The sequence below is a fragment of the Eucalyptus grandis genome, chromosome 3 (genome assembly GCF_016545825.1).
Source record: "Eucalyptus grandis isolate ANBG69807.140 chromosome 3, ASM1654582v1, whole genome shotgun sequence".
In the NCBI taxonomy this organism is placed as follows: Eukaryota; Viridiplantae; Streptophyta; class Magnoliopsida; order Myrtales; family Myrtaceae; genus Eucalyptus; species Eucalyptus grandis.
Genome location: NC_052614.1, coordinates 50,481,278 through 50,506,798, shown reverse-complemented (window position 1 = coordinate 50,506,798; position 25,521 = coordinate 50,481,278). Strand labels below are relative to the sequence as shown.

The window sequence follows — 25,521 nt, the reverse complement described above, 5'->3', positions numbered from 1 at the left end:
GATCCCAGCCAGGGAGACTTTAATACAAATCTCTTTCATGAGCTGCTTCTGCCTTTTGGCGATCTCCAATTTGTCTCTACCTTTGTTCCCAGCCTAGTCTGCTCTGTCCGGTGAGTTCCAAGCAACACCAGTGAGCCTCTTCGCAATGTTCCAGCTCTGACGAGGCCCCAGCGCACTGGTATGGGCGAAGCTCTCCATAGGCCATCTCAGCACCTTGAGCGAGTTCAGTCCCAGCCAATCTCGTGCGGTCAGTCCAGACGCAGAATCAGCCCCTCGGGTGCAAGGATTCACAAGTTCAGCAATATCCTACAGTGCTTGCATGTCTGCAAGATGAAACATCCGCGAACTCTCTCTCCCTGTAGCTTCATCGCCTCACATCACTCACCACTTCCCGACCCAGGTTGGAAGAATTCCAATAAGATTCGATCCTTTCGTATTAATTGCTAAGTGGAGTGCAGGGCTGAAGACAATACCCACAGAAGAAAAGTCGAAGAAGTCCAGCAGTGGACAAAAACAGTCAGAACATGGTAGGTTTTCAAAGGAATAAGATCTGGGCAAGTGGCAGCAATGTTAAGGAACAGCCGAGAAGTGCACTACAGGTTTGTACGAGCACGAAACAATAAGAATATAAGGTAAGCCTTAATTATTATCGGTTTGCGAGGTAAGTAACCAGTTGTAGACAAATTCAAGCTTGTAACCCTTGACTTGGACCTAATGTGGTCAACGGCTGGCTTGAGTTTAAATGTAAAGCAAATGAAACTGTTTCAAACCAACGCAAATAGCGAAAACAGCGAGAGATTAGAGAGAGTTCTGAACAAGCATCATCATGACGCCTTAGGATTAGCAATATTCAAGAGGAAATACACACATATATACCAGTACGCCGAGCATCACCCAATCATAATCACATCTTGTAGTATTACAAGTAGCAATTCCTTAACAAGCTTCGTTTGAGGTCACTCATACCTTTTATAAGAATTTTTTATCCGGCTTTCACACGGATCAAACTACACATTGGAAGTGGTTGAGGCATGACTCTTTGTTGGCGTTACAAATTTATTGATGGGGACTTTGTTTGAGGAAATTATATAAAAAGAAAAATCATAAACCTATTACAATAATATCAATTCAGTTCTAAACTTTTTTGTTTTTGGCCAAATAAGTTCTAAACGTTTTGTATAAATATCAATTCAATTAGCAATTCCTTAAAAAGCTTCATTTGAGGTCACTCATACCTTTTATAAGAATTTTTATCCGGCTTTCACACGGATCAAACCGCACATTGGAAGTGGTAGAGGCATGACTCATTGTTGGCTTTACAAATTTATTGCTGGGGACTTCATTCGAGGAAATTATATAATATGGCCTCATTATTTCCCATCATTAATCTAACTTTTTGCCCTCATTATTTCCCACCATTAACCTAACTAGGTGATAAGATGTAAAACCTGTAACAAAGATGAGTGATCGTGGTAGGCAAACCAGAAATACGAATACCAGAGAAATCCACGATCCTCAAGTGGGATAGTCTGCCAATTCCATCTGGGATATTACCCGTAAGATCCTCACAATCCCGGACATGTAACTCTTCTAGGTGAGAGAGATGAGTGATCGTGGCAGGCAAACCAGAAATACGAGTACCAAAGAAGTCCAAGATCCTCAAGCGAGATAGTCTACCAATTGCATCTGGGATTTTACCCGTAAGATCCTCACAATCCCAGATACGTAACTCTTCTAGGTTAGAAAGATGAGTGATTGTGGAAGGAAAACCAGAAATACGAGTACCAGAGAAGTCCAAGATCCTCAAGTGGGATAGTCCCCCAATTGCATCTAGGATTTTACCCGTAAGATCCCCACAATACAAGACACGTAACTCTTCTAGGCGAGAGAGATGAGTGATCGTGGCAGGCAAACCAGAAATACGAGTACCAGAGAAGTCCAAGATCCTCAAGCGAGATAGTCTACCAATTGCATCTGGGATTTTACCCGTAAGATCCTCACAATCCCGGACACGTAACTCTTCTAGGCGAGAAAGATGAGTGATCGTGGAAGGAAAACCAGAAATACGAGTACTAGAGAAGTCCAAGATCCTCAAGCAGGATAGTCCCCCAATTGCATCTGGGATTGTACCCCTAAGATCCCCACAATACTGGACATGTAACTCTTCTAGGTGAGAAAGATGAGTGATCGTGGAAGGAAAACCAGAAATACGAGTACCAGAGAAGTCCAAGATCCTCAAGCGGGATAGTCCCCCAATTGCATCTGGGATTTCACCCCTAAGATGCCGACAACCTTGGACATGTAACTCTTCTAGGCGAGAAAGAAGAGTGATCGTGGAAGGAAAACCAGAAATACGAGTACCAGAGAAGTCCAAGATCCTCAAGTGGGATAGTCCCCCAATTGCATCTGGGATTTTACCCATAAGATCCCAACAATCATGGACACGTAACTCTTCTAGGCGAGAGAGATGAGTGATCATGGCAGGCAAACCAGAAATACGAGTATCAGAGAAGTCCAAGATCCTCAAGCGGGATAGTCCCCCAATTGCATCTAGGATTTTACCCGTAAGATCCCCACAAACATGGACACGTAACTCTTCTAGGTGAGAAAGATGAGTGATCATAGAAGGAAAACCAGAAATACGAGTACCAGAGAAGTCCAAGATCCTCAAGCGGGATAGTCCCCCAATTGCATATGGGATTTTAACTATACGATCCCCACAATACCGGACACGTAACTCTTCTAGGCGAGAGAGATGAGTGATCATGGCAGACAAATCAGAAATACAAGTACCAGAGAAGTCCAAAATCCTCAAGTAGGATAGTCCCCCAATTGCATTTAGGATTTCACTAGTAAGATACCCACAATACCGGACACGTAACTCTTCTAGGTGAGATAGATGAGTGATCGTGGTAGGAAAACCAAAAATACAAGTACCAGAGAAGTCCAAGATTTTCAAGCGAGATAGTCTACCAATTGTATCTGGGATTTCACCCATAAAACACCTACAATCCCGGACACGTAACTCTACTAGGTGAGAGAGATGAGTGATCGTGGTTGGCAAACCAAAAATACGAGTACCAGAGAAGTCCAAGATCCTCAAGCGGGATAGTTCACCAATTGCATATGGGATTTCACTCATAAGATTTCTACAATTTCGGACATGTAACTCTTCTAGGTGAGAGAGATGAGTGATTGTGTCTGGCAAACTAGAAATACGAGTACATGACAAGTCCAAGATCTGCAAATGGAAAAGATTCCCAATAGCATTTGGGACTTCGCCTAATAGATCGGGACACTCTGGGCAATGTAACTCTTCAAGCATCTCTAGCTGTCCAATTGCGTTCGGTAACCTTTTTAACTTTGTATGTCCCATGTTGATGGCTTTGAGTTTCTTCAGATTTCCAATGGATTCAGGGAGAATGTCTATCCCTGAGAATGACAAATCCAACTTGACCAGTGATTCTAAACCCCAGAGAGAGTGTGGGAGCTTCTTTATCCCCTCACATCCTTTTATAGAGAAACATGTGATTTTTGCTAATCCTCCAATAGAGTTCGAGAGTTTGTTCATTCCCTTGCAATAATTTACATTGAAGGTTGACAAAGATTTCAAATTCCCAAAACTCTCTTTGAGTGTGACCAATTTGGAAGATCCGGAGAAGATGAACTCTGTTAAAGATTCTAAAGAACCAACCTCTTCAGGCAACTCCTCAATAGAGTCACATCCATCCATATTGAGAGTTTTTAACAGCTGTAGCTTACTAATTGAGCAATCAACCGTAATTAACTTGGAGCAGCCAGCAAATATCAGTATCTCCAAATCCAGGAAGTTAGACAAGTCAGGTGTCCTTGTTAAGCATTTGCAGTTTCTCAGGTCCAAAACTTTCAACTTTTTTGCCGTCTGCACAAGTATGCATCTTAGAACAAAACTCCATAGCCAAAAGACTAGAGTATCCTCACTATGAAAACACAAAAAGGTATAATTCCCAAATCACCCACAAACCCCAAATACCAACACGCTAAGTTTTTGTCCACCCACCGCCACCGGGGACCAGCACACCACCTCCGACCACAATCTCTTCCTCTCTCCCTCTCCCTCCCTCCCTCCCTCCCTCTCTCTCTCTCTCTCTCAAGTGTAAAGTAAAGCCTACTTAATAGTCAGAGATATAAAGTGATGGATTAAAAAGTTGTTAAAATAATCAATGCAATTTCTAGGAAAATCTAGTGTGCATAAGATATTTGTAAAATAGGTATTTGCAGAATAGCCTACACGCATACTCACACTTGCACGTTAACAACCAAAATTAACAAAATTGAATGATGCAAAGTGAAGTTGATATAAAAGGTGAGAATGATTTTGGGTATTCTACCTTCAACTTAATAGGAGCATCCATTTTAAGTTGAAAAATTGTAGAAAGATCACAAGAGGTGACTAAATGGCAACCGTTAGCGGGGAGGGTACCCAATCGAGCTAAATTGATTTCACACAATTTTTGTAGCTCAAAAATTGACTTAAAATTAATTTTAAAAATGGAAAAGGCACTCCATCACATCTGTTCTCCACCCTGAATCTATACCATAGATTTCTCTGAGATTTGATTTGACGTTGTGATTAAAAACTAGATTCAATGTAATACTCTAGCCTTCGCTCATTAACTCGAGTTAATTACAAAAGCATTGATAATGTAATTTTCATTTATTTGACAATTCATTAATGCAAATTATAAAGAAACATTTAACTATTAAATTAGGTTAGTAAGCCCCTTGAATAAAATCTCGTGATGGTCAAGATCGCCTTAATTTAAATTATCAACTTATTGATGCAAAACGGCTTCTTTATTGGAGTACACCAACTCCAAATCCTAAGTAAGCAACTTTCATAACTATGAAATCAAGGTTATAAACCCCATGGAGCATTTTTTTTTTTTAATGTGGGATATAATTGTGTTTTACTTTGATTCATGCAAAAATATATTCTACACTCAAACGAGATGAAGAGTGCATGCAACCTTTAGGTCAATCATATGGGGTAATGATGCAAAGAAGTAAAATATATGTCTTGCATCTGTCATTGCAAATGAAGTGATGATAGAAAGAAGTACATAGAGTAAGGCATATCATACCTTCATTTGGCTCCACCCATCCCAGCCATCTCCAATATTGCTATCTGAAAGGTCGAACATGACCAAATTACTGAAGTGAAAGTTATTTGCATGGAAAGCCATCCCCAATGTTTCCCCAAAAGGCATTCCTGGCTTCGGAAGAAGATTCTCAACGATGCCATCCAGGCCTTTCATTCTAAGGAATCTTAATTTTGATGCAGCAGCTAATTCTTCAGCCGTATAGATACTCCTCCAGCCACCACTGGAAGTCAAGCTTAGTGCTTCCAGACCTTGATTTCTCTGCCAACAGAGACTCAAGATTAGTTAAGCATACAGTTGAAGATATCTTATAAATCATTTGTCCATTTCCCATTTTCTACTATTCAAGAAAAATATTACTCAAATTAATTGCAATCTTCATATTTTTTTTTTCTAATTGTGTTTGAAAGTAAATTAAAAATTCTTCATACCACTAGTTTTCTTCTGACTTTGCTCGGATTGCTTGTGAAACGACGCTTTGCTGTTTCAGAACTTCTAGAACACAATGTACTACTCTACAAGTCTAGAAAAAATAAAAAAAATCTGGTCTCTCTCCACCAATTTAAAATATCTTTTGACCCGAATGTTTGAGAGAGCTCTCATGGGAAGTTAAACAAAGCTAACAATAAAATAAAAGCAAAAATGCAAGAAGTTTCTCTTTCCAAATAAAAATAATGTGACATAGTCTTCCATTTTACCTCTTTTCTCTCCCATAGCATTGCTACAACACGCTCATGAATCCATAGCCTCCTACATTTGTGAGGATATTTTTCAACTATGATTTTCCTTCCCAGATCTCGCAATTGGTTATGCATCCAAAATTTATTATCTCTAATTTTTATTAAGGATTGTTGGAGGAGGACACTAATTGCACTCTGACAGTCATCCCACATGATACCTGGATACGTTTGGTCCTCGTTGGTGAAAAAGCAAGCAATATCCAAAAATACTTCTTTTTCCTCATCTTGCCAATCCTTCATAAAATGCATCGTAGACAACCTTCAAAGGACCTTTATTTAACTGCATCAACTTATCTTCCCATTCTCCAATTTTTTGACTAGAATGAAGACTTGAACCTACCTCCACGACAGCCAGAGGAAGCATTCCCACTCTACGGACAATTTTCTTTGCAAGATGCTCATATCCTCCTATGGGATAGTCTCTTCTGAATGCATGCTCACAAAACAACTGAAGTGCTCGACCAAATTCCATTTCATAAACTTCATAAGCCAAAATTCCTTTAGGTTGATTTAAGACCACTTCCCCCAATGATTCCACTTGAGTCATCAAGATACTTTCGTCCCTAGTTGTGATAATGATCCTGCTACCCGAACCAAACCAATCAGATTTTCCAGCTAGCTTTTGGAGTTGCTCATTCTTGTCTAGATCATCAAGAACAATGAGGACCTTTTTAGTCCTACATACTCTCTTGATTTGAGCCATCCCATCACCTATGTCTTTGATTTGGACAGTATCCCCAAAACCAATAACATTCGATAATAACTTTTTCTGCAAGTTTACAAGACCATCAAGACTATGTTGGGATGATTCTCGAACGTTTTGGAGGAAACTAACACTGTCAAACTGAAGAAGTAATTTGTTGAACACAACCTTGCAAGTGTTGTTTTACCGATACCACCCATTCCATGTATCCCAACAAAACGGACACCACCAGAGTCAACATCCAACTTATCTATTATCACTTCTATCTGATTGTGATCCTCAACCAAATGTTCAGGCACATCCACATTTTTGCCCCTAAGCTTGCGTGAAACCTCTCTAACAACCGATTCAATTAGTTCTCCATGGCTGCAGCAAAGTAGGAAAAACCTTATTCGTCAATGACATGAAAGACAAAGGCATAAATTTCATTCGGATATGACGATCCTATGGTTAAATAAGTCAACCGTTTTAGTTTCTATGAACGGAAATTAAGCACAATAGTAAGCTGACACGTACACTGGAATTTCATGAAAAGCCGCTCAATTTGATGTATTGGAGATGCTTTAGATAATGCATGAGCCGATTGATATGAAGCATACATTCTTGATGGAATGGATGTAGTAAGATTAACAAAACTTAAGAAGGTAATATTCTTTTCATAATGCTCGGATTTTTCATAAAATCCAAAGTGATAAGCACAACAGATATTCTTTATAGGTAAAACTGTTTTATTATTTTCTTCGTGAAAAAGTTTTATTTTTGGCATAAAAAAGTGAACATATATTATTTGGTAAGTTCACACTAGATCTATCTGAATATTGCATAGAAGAACCTAATTTTTCACTTTTTCTCCATATCAAAAATTCGTAAATTCATTTAATAAACAAAAATTAGCTGATATGAAGACAAATAAATATTCTCCCTTGAATTATGCATCCGTTACATTTTTTTCCCTTAAATGTCCTCCCTTGAATACTAGAACTAGATAAATCTTCTTTCTTCTATAGGCAAAATTGAAAGTCGATAAAGAATCTAACCGAATATTCCTATGATAAATGGTATTAAATGGTTTGGAATAGTTTTTATACGACTTAGAGAGATTTGGCTACTTTTTTGATAGGTTTAAAGGTTAGGATAAAATTAGAGTGTTAAAAATATAGAGATTTACTGTCATTTGGCCTTTAAGTAATAACCATATCAAATAATTTTTCCTAAATATTCATACTTATTTATCATTTTTTCGAGGAAATTTCAAATAAGAACCCGAATTGTTCTCTATTTCTAAAAAAAAAAAAGGGCCTAAAGTGAGCATTGCTTCAAATAAGGACTAGAAATGCCATGTCAATCTCAAAGGAGGACCTTACTTCATCGACTAGTCTAGGGCATTTCTATCCGTCATATTTTCTTATTTTCTTCCCTTTTTTGCTTTTTTTTTTTCCTTTTTCTATTTTTTCCATAAAAAAAGACTAATACTTAAAAAAATACAAATTTAAAAAACAAAAAACCAGGCAAGAGGGCTGGTCCAGCCCTCCCACTTGTGGGCTGGAGATAAAATAACAGAAAAATGAAAGAAAATAAGAAAAAGTAAATGATGAAAATGCTCTCACCAGTCGATGAGGTTTAACTCCTTCTTTAAGACTAACATGGCCACTCCATGCCCTTATTTGAGAAAATAAAAGCACTTCATGTTCCTATTTGAGATAATATTTACTTCATATCCTTATTTTAGAAATTGAGGGCACTTTGAACCCTTATTGAAATTTTTTCCTTTCTTTCATCATTGACTTTTTAACTTTTAATTATTTTTATTAATAAAATTAGATTAATCCTGAGGTTAGTGGTGGAAATTTTTTCTTCTTATGTATTTTATTTATTTTTTATTTGAATTAAAGAAGGCAAGGGGCATTTGACACAAAATTCAATTAAAAAAAATACCACTTTAAACCCATTACACACCCCCTTCCAAGGGTACAAAATAATAAAAACATAATACATAACAAATACATAAATAAATATAATTCAAAGACTTGATCTTCTTTTTGGTTAAAAGGGCACATTTCAAGGTAGAAAAGACCATCACATTGACAATTCTACATTGGTTGTTGCAAAATTCAATTTATCATTCAATGGCAGGCTCTTGGAAGAAAAATTACCAAAACATTCTAAAATCTATTGAAATTGTCAATTTAGTCTTCTTTTTTTTTTTTCTCAATTTAGTCCTAAAATATTTACATTTGTCAATTTAGTCCATCCAATCAATTTTGACTAGTTGACGCTAATATAGATACCGGCTGTTGTACATGACGTGACCAGCATTAATATGGACAATTTTTAATAATATTTTAATTTTCAAACTATTTATTTATTTATTTTCATTTATTTTTCCTTTTCTTTCTTTTTTTTTTTCCTTCCCTTTCTTCTTCTTCCAGTTGGTCACTAAACCTCAACGACCAACAAGAGGTGAGGGCTGGCAAGGTTGACTTTATCAACCTCGCCCCATGGTGAGGCTCACCCTCGCTAAAGGTGTGGGCTTAGGCTGGGCTAGGCTATGCAAGACTCGCCCTTGCAAGAGGTCACGACCTTCAACCTGGCAACTTAATGATGGCTTGGGCCTCATTAGTGGCTAGGCAAGTCTCAACCTTGCCTCACCAACCACATGGGTGGCTTGGGTGAGGTCAATGAGCTCACCGGCCCTCGCCTCTGACCGATCGTCAAGGTCCAACGACTAATTGGAGGAAGAAGTGAAGGGAAAAAAAGTGAAAGAAAATAAATAAAATTCAAAAGAAATTCAAAAAAATAAAAAGTATCAAAATATTATTAAAAATTGTCCACTTTAACACCAAACGTGTCACATAAGATGACCAACGTCCATGTTAGAGCTGGCCAACCAAAATTGGCCAAATATATTAAATTGACTCAAATGCAAATGATTTAGGACTCAATTGACCAAAAAATTTTAGTCAATACAATTGTAATAGATTTATGATTTTTTTAGTAATTTTTCTAGCTCTTGGAGGATGTTATCTGAATTTTTTTTTTTAGCAATTTTTCTGGCTCTTGAAGGGTGTTATCAAATTTTTCGCAATGTATATATGCTTAAAATTGATCGTTCTTAGTCACTCCATCTATACATAAATTTAGGAGTCATTAATTTCATTTCACTCGAAGAACCACTGCATTTATTCTGGATTAACACTTTTGCACTACCTTTTATGTTCCTGTTATGGAGACAATTGAAGTGATTATCTCAAAGCACCTTTTATCATCACTCCATATCATAAAATGCACTCAAAACGACTTTCAACTCAAAACATTATTAGAAAATTCTACAGAAGCTCATACACCATGTTACCTCGGTAAGAAAAAATGACATTTGTGTAACATCAAACCAACGATAAATTGGAAACCTAAAATGGCCAAGAGAGTTAAATGATTTACCTCGTGAATCTCATATGGGTTCTAAACTCCAACGAACTTCTTTCCATCTTGTGACAATTTAAATCAACTTCCTAGAATAATTTTAAATCACACCTTTTCTCCATTTATAGAAATTTTCTTCGTTCTTTTTGGGTGCCTTGTTTTCTATTCTTTAGTTGTATCCTAAACAAAAACACTCCGTTTGGAAAGCAAGATTCAGAGTGGAAAGAATTTATCGTGCCTGGGTTGAATCTTAAAATGCAGATGCTGATATGGAAGTAAAATAAATTTTTGCCGGGTCAACCAACTATGTTTCTCGCCGAGGTGTCAAGAAAGCAGGGGAGAAATTCCCACTTTTTTCTCTCATTTCCAAATGAACTCTCAAAAGTAATAAAAAATGACAAAATTGTGAAGGATTATATAGTAATTATCCAAAGCCTATTTAAATCCTTTAATTTTCATAGGACAATGAGAAGTCCAGCCCAGGCAACCTTCTCTGCTTTAACAATAGGCTTTCTGTAGACATCGTTCAGAAAACGAATTTTATCAGCCGTTGCAAACAAATTAACTTCATAGAAGTCAAAATACAAAGAAATATATATGCCAATTTTCAATTTTCATTCTTCATTTTCACATCCCTACACTATCTTCACCTCCGCACCCTACAACTCCAAGCAACCCAAAGAATACATTTTCTTCACCTCAAATTTCTTTGCCTTCTTTTTCTTCACCAACCTAAGAAACTCTTTCATACAAAGCATAAGAATTCACTTGAGTGTCCTCGACTGTTTCTGTGCAGAAGTTTACATTTTTTTTATCATGAAATTCTATGGTGCTAAAGTTCAATTTGGTCCAGTTAATAAAAGATAGCAGCATTACCTGTTACCATTCATGTTGAACTGCCTCATGTGCGCGATCTCTCTTAGAGCCATTTCCCATTCCTCCACTTCGTTGCCAAATTTCCACCTATGCTTATCTAGGGCACTTCTGTACAAAGCGCTTTTAAGATTAACATCATCAACCTCCACATCGTAGAAAATGGGAAGGATTATTTTTTTCCCGTGTGAGTTTGACGTGCATTTTACCATGTGGGCTAATTCACGGAGACACCTCCAGTTAGAAGCATAGTTCTTAGATAAGAAGGGTATGTAGATATGGTAGTCGTTGAGTGCCTGCGGAAGCTCTTCGCCAATTCCATCACCAAAGCTCAATATGTCATCATCCCTGTTAACCGAAATTTGATTACGAACCAAATTCTTGTAAAGGACATCGACAATGCTAATAGAAGTGTCCGGTCCATTAAAACTCAGGAAAACCTGGCACTCTGGTATTTTGCGGGAAATCCAAGTCGATCTTGAGACATCCAGCAATCTCTCTAGTACAATGCAACCACGATTATCCCACACCAACCTTTCTAAGCCCTTGATACCCTCAATTGCTTTTATTTTTGGACAAGCTTCTAGCTCAATGTGTTGCAGCTTATCTAACTTTGATAAGTTGGGTAACCTTTCTATCATATAGCAGTCAGAAATACGAAAGTGCAACAAGGATGCCAATTCTGACAAACCTTCAATCTTAACCAACCTGTCCAATCTGTTTAGTTCCAGGTGCTGTAGATTCTTCAAGCATGACACATATATTATCTCAACAAATTTGCACTTACTCAGTTTCAATTCCGTTAAATATATTAGCCCCTGAGAGATAGAGAAGTATGGCATTGGATATTCGATGACACACAGAACTGATAATTTTCTCAAGTTGGAAAGAGATGGTAGTAGCATGATGCCCCTGCATTTCAAAGTTGACAAGCCACTTGGAAGCGGATGGATCAATTGTTTTACTGGCAAATTGTTTATCCAACTTGGGTTAGGTTCCTCTCTTGAAACAGTTAATGTAGATAATTCCAGATAATCTAAATTAACAAGACTTGAGAGGTTAAGGATAGATTGAAACTGACGTGCTTGCATGTGAAGGCGTGTCAAACTCGAGGGAAGATCAGGTACTTCCTGAAGGTCACTCGAACCCAATTCAAGTGTGTGGAGATGAGAGAGACAACCTAGCACTGCGGGGAATCTAGATACATGAGTATATGATAAGTCCAATATCTTCAAATGGGATAGCTTCCCAAATTCCTCTATATTTTCATTTGTTAGATCCCAACATTTCTTGGCATGTAATTCTTCAAGCATCTCCACCTGTCCGATCGTACGAGGAAACTTTCTTATCATTGTATAGCTTACTCTAATGACTTTTAGTTTCTTCATATCTCCAATGGAAACAGGTAATTCAATTATTCCTGACATTGATAAATCCAACTCGCCCAACATTTCCATTTTTCCAAGAGAGCATGGAAGCTTTTGTATCCCCACACACCAACGTAAAGATAAATATGTAACTTTCACTAACCCTCCAATATAGCTTGGAAGTTGGTTGATTCCAAGGTGCTCGTCTAATATCAAACTCGACAAAGATTTCAGAATGCCAAATGCCTCCGAAAGTTTGAAGCATTGAAAAGTCTGGGGCATGATAACCTCTGTCAAAGATTGTAGAGCACCGACTTCTTCCGGTAACTCCCCAAGCAACCTGCATCCCTTGATATTCAAAGTAGTTAGGTGTTCTAGCTTACCAATGGAGCGGTCAATCGTGGTTAACTCGTCACACCCAGCAAGAATTAGCTTCTCCAAAGACATGAAATTAGAGAACTTGGGTGTCTTTTTTAACCTTACGCAACCCGTCAGATCTAGAATCTTCAATTTATCCATCTGCAGAAAAAAAAAAGTCAATGTGAAAAAAAATGAGAAACATCAGCATGTGTCGTAATATTACTAATAAGCTTATTATCCATAAGTCATTATTTAGGATAATCTAGGTAATTTGATTTTCCCAGAATTTTTGGGGTTGCTGCAAATAACTCTCGTACTTTAAATTTTTAGAATAATGCCCGACCTGGGAGTTAGGCCCCTGTTAGGAGTCAAATTTATACCACAGGTAACAAAGGACCATTCCACCTTTTACTTCACGTGCTTTATTTTAAAAAACCCTTAGTTCCCTTCTTAGAACAAAACTCCACAAACAAAAGGCTAAAGTATCATTGCTACGAAAATACAGAAGACTCTAATTCCCGGATCACCCACAAGCACCAAATACCAGCACCCCTAGTTTTTCTCCACCCACTGCCATTGACCACCAGCACACCACCTTGAACAACAATCTTCAACATCACCGCATTCAACCCCCGTGTGAGATCTAATTTAATTCAATGTAAAGCTTGAGCCTTCGCTCATTAATTCAGGTAAAATAGAAAAGTAAAAGTAATGGAATTTTCATTTATTTACAGTCCAGTAACGTAATCATAAACATAACATAGACAATCAGCTATTAAATTAGGCTAGTGAGCCACTTGAATCAAATATTATGAAGCTCAAGCTCGCCTTGATTCAAATAATCAACTTAGCTATTCCAAATAAACTTGTGATCATTTACGCTTCAAGTTAAATGTTACCAATCTCAAACTTGATTCCAGTTGACTTTTCTAACTCAACTTGACTCAAAGTTTATGTCATTCAAATCATATTCTGGAGCATATTGAAGCAAATGGCACTTACACTTATTGGAATACACTAATTTTATTGGAATACGCCATTTCCAAAGCTTAAGCAACTTTCAGAGAAAAAAAAAACCAAGGTTGTAATCCACATGAGGCATTTTTTATGTGGGACATAATTGTATTTCACCATGATATGAAAAGATTTGCGATTTACTCATTGCAAAATATATTCTACACTCAGATGGAACAAGGAGTGCATCCAACCATTGGGTCAATTGTATGAGGTAATAATACAAAGAAGTGAAGTATATATGTTGCTTCTATTATCGTGAATGAGGTAATGGCCAGAAAGAAGTATATAGAGTAAGGCAAATCATACCTTCATTTGGCCCCACCCACCCCAGCCATCTCCAATATTGCTATATGAAAGGTCGAGCACGAGCAAATTGCTAAAGTGAAAGTTATTCGCATGAAAAGTTGTTTCCCATGTTTGCCAAGAAAGCCATCTTAGCTCCAAAAGAAGATTCTCGAAGTTGCCACAAAAATCAAACTCTTTCACTCGAAGGAACCTTAGATTTGGTAGAGCAGCAAACTCTTCAGGTGTAAAGTTGCGGCTACAGCCATTGGGAGTAAGGCTTAGTGCTTCTACGTCTGGATTTCTCTGCCACCAGAGACTCAAGATTATTGAGTTCATAAAACTTTAAACTCTCGAAAAGCTATAAAGAAAGGAAGCATATGAGCGCTGGTAAACAATTTCTCTAATAGGAAACTAACCTCGCACAAACCTTCTCCCAAGTTGACTTAATACGTTTCTTTCACATGACTAACAGAAAATTTCAGCTCCATTTGAACATATCTCCTAAATTTATTCTCCCTTTCTCATTTGCTACTTTTCAAGAAATATAATTGCCATATCAAATCCAATCTTCATAGTCTTTAGTTTTTTGTGTAATTATGTTTAAAAATAATTTAAAAATTCTTCATACAAGTTTTCTTTCAGAATTTGCCTTTGCTCAGAGCTAACTATTAGAGACTCAATATTTACAAGAAAAATGTTTATTAAGAAGACAAATGGGTTAAACAAACTAACTGTCTTAAAAGAAAAAAATTCAACAAGTTTACTTTTCAAATAAATATTTTTCTCTTCCAATAGCTTTTCTTCCAATAGCTTTAAAGCATCCTCTTGAATCCATACCCTACTAAATTTGTGAGGATTTTCTTTGCAAGGATATTCTTCGAGGACAATGTACCTTCCCAAATCTCGAACTTGGTCATGCATCCAAAACTTTTTACCATCTCTAGTTTTTATCAAGGACCGTAGGAGGAGAATACTAATTGCATGGTAAGGATGGTAATTACGGTCACGCCACATGATAATTGGATATGTTTGGTCCTCATTGGTGAAAAAGCAAGCAATATCTAAAAATACTTCTTTGTGCTTAGGCTCCAATCGATCATAACTTATCATTAATGCATCTCGGACATCCTTGTAAGGACCTTCATCTAACTGCTTCAACGTGTCTTTCCATAGCTCTATTTTATCAAGATGTTCCTCCTGGACCAAGCCCTCACAATAAAGAGATGAACCTATCACCTCGACAGCCAAAGGAAGCATCCCCACTCTACGGACAATTTTCTCTGCAAGATGGTCATATCCTTCGATGGGAGAGTCTCTTCTAAATGCGTGCTTACAAAATAACTTAAGTGCTTGACCATATTTCATCTCACGAACTTCATAAGACAAAACTCTGTTGATTTGATTTTGGCCTTGTTCATTAGATGATTCCACTTGAGTCATCATGATACTTTTGTCCCTAGTTGTGATAATGATCCTGCTACCAAAATCAAACCAATCTGATTCTCCAGCTAGCTTTTCAAGTTGCTCTTTCTTGTCTAGATCATCAAGAACAATGAGGCATTTTTTAGTATTGCATACTTTCTTGATCCAACGCATCCCATCCTCAATGTCTTTAATTTGGTGAGCAATCACAGAACCAACAAAACTTGATAGTAACTTTTTTTGCAAGTCTATAAGACCACACTTCGATGATTCTCGAACGTCATTAAGGAAACTAACGCCGTCAAAGTGGTGAGATAACCTGTTGAACACAATCCTCGCAAGTACTGTTTTACCAATGCCACCCCCTCCATGAATACTAAGGAAACGTACACCATTAGAGTCAACTTCCAACTTTTCTGCTATTGCTTTTATCTGGGGATGATCTTCAATCAAATACTTAGGCACAGACACGTATCTGGCATTAAGCTTACAGAATACCTCTTCAACAACCAACTCAATTAGTTCCCCTTGGCTGCAGAAAAATAGAACATTTTTGTTTAGTCAATGACATGAAAGAAAAGGGTAAAAATCCTCGCGGATATGAGATCTCTCTTTCTCTAGGGAACATATGGTTAAATAGGTCAACGGTTTCATGTACTATGGATGGAAATTAAGCGGCACAATCAGTTAATACACATGTTGGAATTTCATGGAATGTCACTCAATTTTATGTATGAGAGATGATTCGGATAATGCATGAGCCGGTTGACGTGAAGGAGATATTCTTGATAGTAAGATTAAATATTTTTTTTCATAATGCTAACATGCAGCGACATGTGATCCAAAGTGCTAGTATTGTTGAGATATATTTATAGGATTGAGCTGATGTAACAGTTGAATTCTGAGATAAAAGAAAAAATTCGGGGACTCGAGCAAAAAAAAAAAAAAAGCACTACTTTTTGGCAAAAAAAAAAAAAGGAACAGATTTTAGTTGGTAAGTTCTCACTAGAGCTATCGGACCAGATTCAAGTAAGAGTCGTCGGATTCACTCATAAATTGAATTAAATGTCGCGTTGCTTTATTCCTAAAATTTTGAGGACAAAATTTCTTCAAATGAGAAGTGTAACTACTGCCTTTATTAACAAGAACCAAAAAATTTGAGGAAAATTACCCTTTCCGTTTAAGATCCCATCCCTTGAGACGTGCAACCTTTACAAGAGCAGCCTCCCACCGCTTCAATTCATCAGGGCCGAATTTCTCCTCGTGCTTGGCTATGGCATTTTTGTACAATTCAGTTTTGAGTTTAACATCATCAGGGTCCACATCATAAAAGATGGGAAGTATCTCTTTCTTCCCATTTGATTTTGAGGTGCATTTTTCCAAATGCGCAACCTCACGGAGACACCACGAGCTGGCAGCATAATTGTGAGAGAAGATGGGTATGTAGATTCGAGACTTGTTAAGTGCTTTCAAAAGCTCTCCACCGATTTCTTTGCCGACTCGGAGTTCTTCGTTGTCTAGAAAGACATGGAATCCAGCGAGTCTCAATCTACGGTAAAGGCAATCGGTGAAATTGTTGCGTGTGTCTGGTCCCCGGAAACTCAAGAACACGTCGTACTCTGTTCCCGATGTGTTGAACGCCTCGTTCTCTTCTCCCGATACATCGTCCGTTCTTGAGGTTGACGCCGAGTCCCTCCTTAGCGCCTCGTTCTCTTCTCCAGACGCATCATTTGTTCTCGAGGTTGACTCCGAGCCCCTCCTTCTCTTCGGTTTCGTGAGTTGTCCCCAACCAAAGTTTCTTTTTTTGTCCATCATCTGCCAACAATAGCTCGAACAGAAGCGCAATCAGAGCAATTACAGTCCTCCTACAGTCAAAGCAAGGATGATCATTAGAGCCTGACTTCCGTCGAATTCCATCTGTGGGCCGATCCTCTCAGCTGTATTCACCCACAGAAGAGAACCGCTCTGCGAAAAGAGCTAATTGGGAGGGTGCAGTGGAGTAAGATCGACTATAACCTCTCAAGTTGAAGAGAAGAAGGCAAAGTCGATGCAGGAAGGTTGAAGGCGAGTTACTGGGAAACGAAGGGAGTCGGCAAAAATCAGAACATGGAGGCACACGGAGACGGAGAGGAGTCAACAACTTAACAGTACAGGGCAAAGGGCAAAGGCAAAGTCCTCCTGGAGGAAAATTTGTGAAGACCAATCACGTGGGATGCACGTGGCCCAACAACGGGGAGTTGAATATTAGAAAAGGAAAAATCTTACAGGCAACAAAAAAAAAAAAGAAAAGGAAAGGTGCAAAATTGAAATTTCGGGACCAATTTAGCACAACATTCCATGTTTTAAACGGCTTTGGAAGGACATTGGGTAGTTTAAGTAAATGGCAAATAATTTAAGTTTTTTTTTTTTCCTTCCAATATATTCACGCTTTTCACTCTTACATGCCGAAAAAAGTACATGAGCTAGAAGACAGAGAAGGTGGGGGATTTTTCTTTACAGCCAGACAATAACGTTAAGTAAAGTGATTGGATATTGAATAGTGTTTTTTAAGTCAACTAATTAGTCTGTTCAAATTTTGCACAGAAAAAAATTAGTTTGTTCAGATTGACTTTCTTTTTTTCTTTTTCTCTAAAATATGCCAATACACATCTTGGTTTCCCAATCTTAGATCTGAAACCTTTACATTAGTCCAATATTGGCCAGTGTGTCAAAATACATTTTTCACCATTTTTTAATAATCGAACATTGGTTATCTTGTATAGTGTTGTGTAGGAACATTGGTTATCTTTTACTAATTCAAGTGTTATGGCGACCCTTTCGAAACAAGATAACCAATTCATATGAGAAATGATTCACATAGGTCGTTAAGCCAACCATCAGTCAATCTCATTTGGCTCTCTCTACAAACTATTGAGACCTTTAATAAGAAGGTTTGACATAGAGATACCACAAACACACAATTATTTGTGGACAACGTATGCTTTATCCAGAAAATGAAGAGAATCGTGGATATCGACCTCTCAAATGATTCTTTTCTTTTCTTTTTCTTTTATGATAGAACTTTATGCGATTTTTTTCCATTTAGCAAGATTTGGCCCCACTCCCAAAATTTTGTGATTTTTATTAAATAATTTCCTGTCTTTTGTTTTTTCGAGTTACACCCACACCCTGTTCTAGTCCATTCTTGTGTTGATTGTGTTTTTAGTTTCTCTTCACGCTAGCGAAAATTCGGGCTGCTGCCATCTGGGCTCTATTGAACATTCTAACTTGGACCCGATTTTCCTTTTTACCTTAATATTTTTCATAACTAATCTTTTGACTAAGCTTTGCAGTTTAAATACAATTACAATTTGGGCTCTATTAAACATTCACTCATACAATAAGTCACTTACTAAACAGATGAAGAGATATTACTTGGAATGGAATTCCATTTCTTTTTGTCTTTGATAGCAACTTTAAGTATTTCCAAATCCTACTTATTGCATTGGCATATTTCAGATGTCTAGAATTCTCTTCAGTAACCTCAAGTACTTCTTTGAGTCTATAGCTTTGCACAATAAAAGAAAACATCTGTTTTCGTTAGGCACACAATACAAAAAATATCAAAATGACAACCTAATTGGTTTACATCTACAATGAAATTTGGTCCGACATTGCTCAAATTGAAAAAAGTTAAGATGCTTATCACATAATAGGAAAAGAAGCGAATGTATATAATCGATTTCCTGTGACATAAGTATGTGATGGCGGACTCCTTTGTTTTATGGCTCCATTCTTGTGGGCTTGGCTTCATTTGTCTTTTGTTCTGACTTGCCTGCCCCACTCACTGCTGCGAGTTGGTCCATGCGTGCAGTGCATGAGGCTTCTCCACCTTGTATTTCGTGCTGAATTATTTACAATTACAGTGTGCTTGTCTTGATTTACGAATTTTTTATACACAAATATATAATATGCAAAAAATTCTCATATTCTAATATCGTGTTTGCAATTCAGAAAAAAAAAATCAATTTATCCATAAATCACCTGTGCAGCCTGTAAATATGAACTTTTTAAACTATTGCTTCGTTTGTCATGTGTGACAAACCTTGTCCCTTCTATTACTGAGTCTAGCATGATATGGTTTTCTGAATACTTGTTTCTGTGCTTGTTCTGGTGCTTGTTCTGGTTATTGATTAAATAAAATGGCTTACAACATTGTATTTTTTATATGCATCTTATTTCAAATGGGACTTCCAAGGTTGCTAGGTATTACGGGATGTACAAATGATTTCGTGCAGTGAAACTATATTTATAATTGGAAAGGTGTTAGGGTGCGTTTGGTCAAAGATTTAGAAAGTTTCATCGAGAAAATGCAAAGCGGTTTAGCCTAAAGGCCTTTGAGGAAATGCTGGCTGTTTGGTAAATTCGCTTTTGAAAAGCAACTTTGAGACAAATGATGTTTGGTAGAAAACACATTTGCAAAGCCCTTTTGGTGATTTATCTAAATATTTTAATTTTTATTTGTTTAAAATTAAAAAAAATGTTTGCGACTTTTTTTTTATTTATATTTAACAATCATGTTAAAGATATTGTGTAAACAATTTTATTTATATTAAAATTTCTTTTTTTTTGCTAAAAATATCAAATGGAAAAAAATTACATACTCTCTTTCTAAATTACAAGAAGAATATTTTCATTACAATAAAAATATAATAACATATGCTTTAAAGAAAGAAGCTCATTATCCTTAAAACCATAGAATTGCTTCGTATCGTTGAGGTATAAACTTATTATGCAAGATCTAGAGGCGGGCTCAAGTAAAACAAAGAAGGTTGAAGATATTGATTTACATCTAAACTATGAGCATCACTACATTTTGCATTGGATGCTTTCAAGAAACCCCAATTGAATGAACAGTTGGCAAAATGAGTTAATGGTTTGCTACTGCAGGGACATAAATGCTGTGGTTATATTATTTAGCATGCGCCATTTCTCTGTAATTAGAGCTGCCTTTTGTTCATGCTAGACTTTTGAACAACTGCTTTGCCTTTCCTATATGAACTACAGATCCTGATTGACCTAAGAATGACAAGGCAACCATTCTTACGGACACAATCCAGGTGCTGAAGGATTTAACCACGGAAGTTAACAAATTGAAAGCTGAATGTGCAGCTCTTATTGAAGAATCTCGTGAGGTGATTTTATCTTCATCCAGTATCCTGAGGTTCTAATGTCTATTGTTTGCCTTGATGCTAATAGTAACTTTGCATTACAACCAGCTGATGCAGGAGAAGAATGAGCTCAGAGAAGAGAAATCATCTTTAAAATCTGAAGTTGAAAATCTTAATGTCCAGTACCAGCAAAGCATGAGGGTTATGTACCCTTGGGCTGCCATGGATCCATCCGTCGTCATGGGTCCAGCCTACTCATATCCAGTTCCAATACCCGTCACTCCAGGTCCAATACCCATGCACTCACAACTTCAGCCTTTCCCTTTCTTTGGAAATCAGAATGCAAGTGCTATTCCCGCTCCGTGTTCTACCTTTATCCCAGATTCAATGCCTGCCAATCCCACATTTGAACAGCAGTCAACCCAATATGCTTCCAGTTCTCACGTGTCAAATAAAAAAGACTCCAAAAGCAGGTCTTCAGATCATCAAAGGGGCAGCAAGACGAAGATTCAAATGACGTGGCAACAGACCTTGAACTTAAGATGCCTGGAACATCATCACAGCAGGTTTTTTTTATATTCTGAACCAGAGCTAGATCTACTCTGTAAATTGGCACAATATGCATAACAGTATATATTATGCAGGACTTGACGTCCGGAGAAAAGAAGGGCAAGCAGACCCAGAGGAAGGAGATAAGTATGTTACTGATGGGAGCTCGTCGAGCAAGCTTTCCTCATCTCAGGCTTTTCCAGATAGTTCCTCCAATAGTGTTAGTGACAACCCAAAGTCCAGTAGATGAAGAGTTAAGTCCAGAAAATCTTAATGCCACAATTTTCTTTTCCTGTTACAGGCCTAACTCATTTTCTAGTCCTTTCGTAGTTTGTACCCTAGTTAACCGAGGCTGGTCAGTTGTATATTATGTTGCGTTTGCTTAACTTACAGGGAATTTTTTTTAGTTTATACAGATTTCAGAGCATATGCCTGAAACTTGAACAATGAAGGGCACATTCATTACTTTTTAAGGGTTTAGCTCCAGCAACCATGACATAATTGATTGGAGCTCAGATTTTGCATCCAAACTATCTTGCGACTTTTGACCTGCCATGAGGCATAAGCCAGGTTGTACTCCTGCATGAGTCATTCGCATCGCGTATTTGTGATGCCCTGGTGGTTATTAGATAAAAAAGTCTCCAGAGGTGCTGTCGTCAAGAGGTAACGAATCAGTGTACTGATGGAGATGCGAGCTAGCATACGCTTTTGGGTATTCCCAACATCATTGACCGGAGCAGAAAAAGGCGAATTCTTTATGTTCTGCGCATCACCTCCTACATTCGCTATTCTATTGGCCATGATTCAACGCGATGATGAATGGCTCTTGAAACCAAGAAGCATCACCCTAAATAATATGATCAATTTATTTTTGTTAATGGCTGCTCAGCATACATCTCTAAATCCTTCACAGAAAAAGTAGGTGCATTGCCCATCTCTGAGAGACTGAAAAATGTTTACACTTAATTCATTTGCGATGCCAAAACAATTGGGAAAAGAGAAGGCCTTACAAGTAAAAAAGCATTGCCCATTCTGTAATAGAACAGGCCCCCAAATTCAAGGGCGTTAAATATACACTCGCAGCCTACACATCCCACACTCATTAGAAGACGTACGCCCGTATAGCCCTTCCCTCTCACCAAGTAAACGACCACAGCCAGCAATCTCTCCAAACCTTCATCCTCAAGCACTTCTCGGCTAACTTGGGGTGCCATGCAAAATCCCTTGATACTAACTTTTGTACAGGGATTTCCACTGGCAATGGAGCGGAGTACAGAGGCGGTCATCATGGTTGGCTCGGTATATCTTGAGTAACCAAAATACGTAGCCTGTCTCGTGCTCCCTCCTCTCTTTTTAACACCCAAAAGCTCCATAATGGATCTATATCTTCCTCAAATTCCAATAACCAGATGGGCTTGGCAAGTTTTGAGAGCCCATGCTTGCAGTTCTTAACAGCCTTCTGAACTCCGATAAACTTATTTTCCCATCTTTGTCGACGTCGGCTTCCTCTAGCAGAGGACTGAGGGAGCCTTTCAAACCTGTCTGCTGAAAAGGGCATGGGAGCATCATGTCAAGGTTACACGTTAACATGCTTAACCATTTCTTTGTACCAAGCAACATAAAAAACCTGCGCCACTACTTTGTGCAGAATATACAACAAGAGGCAATACATTCGGCTAGTATTTTCAGATGAGACAATAACAAAATTATCAAGGTCACAAGCTGAACAGTTTCTTTATGTGAAGCTGCAACAGAAAGTAGCTATGCTACTATTTTGTGCCCAATATGCAAAAAGACAGGCAACTTATCCCAACTTTTGGGCAATTTTGCAAGAAACAAACTTCAAGCTCCCAAGAGACAGGGTCAAAATTCAGTTACAAATTAAAACAAATACATTTAGCCCTGTCTACGTAATTCAATTTTCACTCTACCCATACCCATAGTGACACAAATGAGAACCAGAGGGCAAATGAATGTGGAAGGGATGAATAAATGAAGATAGTCAAAATTACCAGTCGAAGTTCTTCTGGGGTTATATAACCATCACGATCAATGTCAAATTTTTCAAAAAGCGGCCTGTGACTGCAGCTACCACTTCTCTGAGTCATGTTCCTCCATTCGATGCACATGAAGAGTAGCTGCAACAAACTCAGTAAAATCCACTTAGCTCATCTGTGTTGCTATCGATCTACATGAAGGAAAAATAAAAGAGATTCTTATGCACCATTCAGGACTCACATGTTTGTGCAAAATCTATAAGCTTGGCAGCAGCTCATCTTATGAACGAAAAAATCAGTCCAACATTTCTTGGGTAACAACACAAGCAAGTTTTCAAAATGATGAAACATGAAGCAAGAACTAAATGGAAGCTTCAAGCATCGAATATGAACAAAAGAGAATCACCAAAACAATAAAAGAAGAAAGTGAAACTGACAGAAATGGTATTCCACAAAACCCACCAGAAAAACAAATCTCAATTGCTAATACACAAGGAGAAAACAAGGCCATAACAAAGGTAAAGATAAAAGTTACCGCTTGAAGAATCTCTAAGACACGTGGTTCCTTCATCTTCCAGGGAAGATCCTGAGCAAGGGCCTGCATGCATACAACACTCATGATCATGATGTAATTAAAATATTCATCAGAGTGAATGTGGAATGAGAAAGAAATGGATACCTCTTTCATTTCTTCAAGACTAATAGAACTATTTTTATCTACATCAATTGCAGCAAATTGATCCTTGAGGTCAGCAAGTTCCTCTTCATCAAGTGTGCTTGCTAGTGCCTGCAAGCAATATTTGTTAGACATTGACATGATATAATATCCTTTCCTCCTTGAACAAATCTTACAGAGCAATTTTGTTACCCATAAAGCAAATTGTTTCAGTCGACCGTACTTCACAAATTGTCTCATATTGTTCAAAACTGATATATCAATAGGGATATCTGATGCATTTCCTCCTTCTCTGATCCATGGATATGCTGAAAGTTGCAGCAATGAATAAAGATCAATGTTAAGAGGAAACAGAAAATCCTCAGTTCCAAAGAAAATGAAAACCTCAGTTTTCAACCTCAATACTAGACTTGCGGCCTTTTACATGCCAAATCTCATGCCATCCAAAATTCCAGTTTGATAAGCAATTCAAGTGGGCTTGATCAGAAAGACTCTTAATATGAAAAATCTCATTTCTTCACAGAGAATATGGAGAACCAATAAACAATCCCCAAGAAAGAATAGTGTCCATCTCTCTCTCACATATCAACAAGAAATAAGTTGCGAGAATATATGTACACACAACATACATAGGACATTCCAAAGTTTGATTTAACCGGCAGTGACAAAAGTTGGGAAAGGGTAGTGTCACCTCAACAAAAAGATAAAGAAAAGGGACACCAAGAGGAGCAACCATGATTTTCAAAATGCTCCATTTATCCAGTCTTTTCATTTCCACAACCGTATAATGGGCAAGCTATACACACCGTTCACTCAAAAGTTCGCAACCATGCTCTACAGGGAGCTGGATAGCTTCAGAGCTACCCAGCTTAAGGTTAGCACTCATCCTCAACAATGCTTTAAATATCATGATCATACAAAACCATGTACATGATCAAGTCTCAGAAAATTGACTCTGTAATTCAGTACCAAGTCCATTAGCCTCAGAAGTCCTCTTAATTCGAAGTCTCTTCACAGAATTCACGAACATCCTCATATAAAAAGTTTAATTCCAGAATCAGATAGAAAGGATGGCATGCATAGAGAAAAACTTAACTGAGAACACATACATAGATATCAATTTGTCAAGCATTTTCTGTCACTACATCGCCTAGTCGGTGCTCTTCTAATATCATGCACTAACCGCTTTTATCCACACAACCCCAAATATCCCAGAAGAAAAGCCATAGAGTATTAACATGGCACCGAATTCTACCAAGTAGAATCCAAAAAAAAAAAAAAGAAAACGAACCTTGGGACGTACGGGAGTCGCCAATGGGATGCCTATCGGTGGGGCTTGGGAAGGCGACGGCGTTGGCAGCGTCCGCGTTCAGGAGCAGGGAGCGCTTCGCGGAGGAAAGAGAAAGAGCGAGCAAAGCGACCTTCGCTCGCGGAGAGGGAGGCCAAAATGCGAGCAGGGGTTCGTCGGCGTCGGGGTTGGGCGCTCCGCAGAGGAAAGAGGGAGAGAGCAGAGCGGAGGTCGCGAGAGGGAGGCGAAGGGGCGTCGGCGTCGGCATTTGTGTCAGCGGCGGCGTCGAGCGCGTAGGCGGAGGCGGAGGCGGAGGCGGAGGCGACGGACTCCGACGCCGACGGAGGCAACCGGCGGAGGGGCGTCGGCGTCGGGGTTTGCTGGAAGAGAGGCGAAGGTGCGTCGGCGTCAAAGTCAGGTCCAGGGGAGGAGGCAGAGGCTACGTCATCGTCAGAGTCGAGGGCGATGGAGGCAACCGGCGAAGGCGGAGGCGGAGGGCCGTCGGCGTCGCGTTTCGCTGGAAGAGAGGCACG

The 25,521-nt window shown here is 38.3% G+C and overlaps 4 protein-coding genes across 5 annotated transcripts; 1 reads left to right on the top strand and 3 right to left on the bottom strand.

The window, feature by feature from the left end:
* Positions 1–1,423: 1,423 nt before the first annotated feature.
* On the bottom strand, positions 1,424–6,180 carry LOC120286381 (receptor-like protein kinase 2). Its single transcript, XM_039309748.1, has 3 exons — positions 6,040–6,180; positions 5,124–5,402; positions 1,424–3,901 (listed from the first exon to the last, which is right to left on the bottom strand). Exons 1-3 carry the CDS (start codon positions 6,103–6,105, stop codon positions 1,424–1,426), a joined length of 2,823 nt encoding a protein of 940 aa, XP_039165682.1. The 5' UTR covers positions 6,106–6,180.
* Positions 6,181–6,623: 443 nt separating this feature from the next.
* Positions 6,624–17,479, bottom strand: LOC104439830 (TMV resistance protein N-like). Of its 2 annotated transcripts, none has more exons than XM_039310410.1 (4): positions 14,702–14,884; positions 13,928–14,211; positions 10,881–12,763; positions 6,624–6,950 (listed from the first exon to the last, which is right to left on the bottom strand). In XM_039310410.1, the coding sequence occupies exons 1-4, from the start codon at positions 14,739–14,741 to the stop codon at positions 6,659–6,661; spliced, it is 2,499 nt and encodes an 832-aa protein (XP_039166344.1). In that variant the 5' UTR covers positions 14,742–14,884; the 3' UTR covers positions 6,624–6,658. The 2 variants fall into 2 exon arrangements, with proteins under 2 accessions (XP_039166344.1, XP_039166345.1); XM_039310411.1 differs by lacking the exons at positions 6,624–6,950; positions 10,881–12,763 and adding exons at positions 16,500–17,193; positions 17,345–17,479 and having other exon boundaries at positions 14,046–14,211; positions 14,702–15,860.
* Positions 17,480–19,551: 2,072 nt separating this feature from the next.
* Positions 19,552–21,498, top strand: LOC104439530 (transcription factor bHLH121). The gene is given in 6 exon segments (XM_039309747.1): positions 19,552–19,573; positions 20,375–20,502; positions 20,587–20,977; positions 20,980–21,044; positions 21,123–21,170; positions 21,173–21,498. Coding segments are annotated over 6 exon segments (759 nt in total). The 3' UTR covers positions 21,278–21,498.
* A 435-nt stretch (positions 21,499–21,933) lies between these two features.
* Positions 21,934–25,185, bottom strand: LOC120291373 (calcium-dependent protein kinase 28-like). The gene is made up of 6 exons (XM_039308639.1): positions 24,992–25,185; positions 24,670–24,731; positions 23,704–23,811; positions 23,560–23,622; positions 23,040–23,165; positions 21,934–22,572 (listed from the first exon to the last, which is right to left on the bottom strand). The coding sequence occupies exons 2-6, from the start codon at positions 24,676–24,678 to the stop codon at positions 22,408–22,410; spliced, it is 471 nt and encodes a 156-aa protein (XP_039164573.1). The 5' UTR covers positions 24,679–24,731; positions 24,992–25,185; the 3' UTR covers positions 21,934–22,407.
* Between the last annotated feature and the right edge of the window lie 336 nt (positions 25,186–25,521).

Coding starts and splice junctions, on each gene's coding strand:
- LOC120286381 (XM_039309748.1), bottom strand. CDS start 6,105: ATGAGGAAAAAGAAGTATTTTTGGATATTGCTTGCTTTTTCACCAACG. Junction 5,403..6,039: donor CGAGGACCAAACGTATCCAG/GTATCATGTGGG, acceptor CTCTGTTGGCAG/AGAAATCAAGGTCTGGAAGC. Junction 3,902..5,123: donor ATGGGTGGAGCCAAATGAAG/GTATGATATGCC, acceptor ATACTTGTGCAG/ACGGCAAAAAAGTTGAAAGT.
- LOC104439830 (XM_039310410.1), bottom strand. CDS start 14,741: ATGGATTCAAGAGGATGCTTTAAAGCTATTGGAAGAAAAG. Junction 12,764..13,927: donor GTGGGTGGGGCCAAATGAAG/GTATGATTTGCC, acceptor TTTTTTCTGCAG/ATGGATAAATTGAAGATTCT. Junction 6,951..10,880: donor TTCAACATGAATGGTAACAG/GTAATGCTGCTA, acceptor ACTTTGCTGCAG/CCATGGAGAACTAATTGAAT.
- LOC120291373 (XM_039308639.1), bottom strand. Junction 23,166..23,559: donor TCTTAGAGATTCTTCAAGCG/GTAACTTTTATC, acceptor AGTTTGTTGCAG/CTACTCTTCATGTGCATCGA. Junction 22,573..23,039: donor CCCCAGAAGAACTTCGACTG/GTAATTTTGACT, acceptor TGCCCTTTTCAG/CAGACAGGTTTGAAAGGCTC.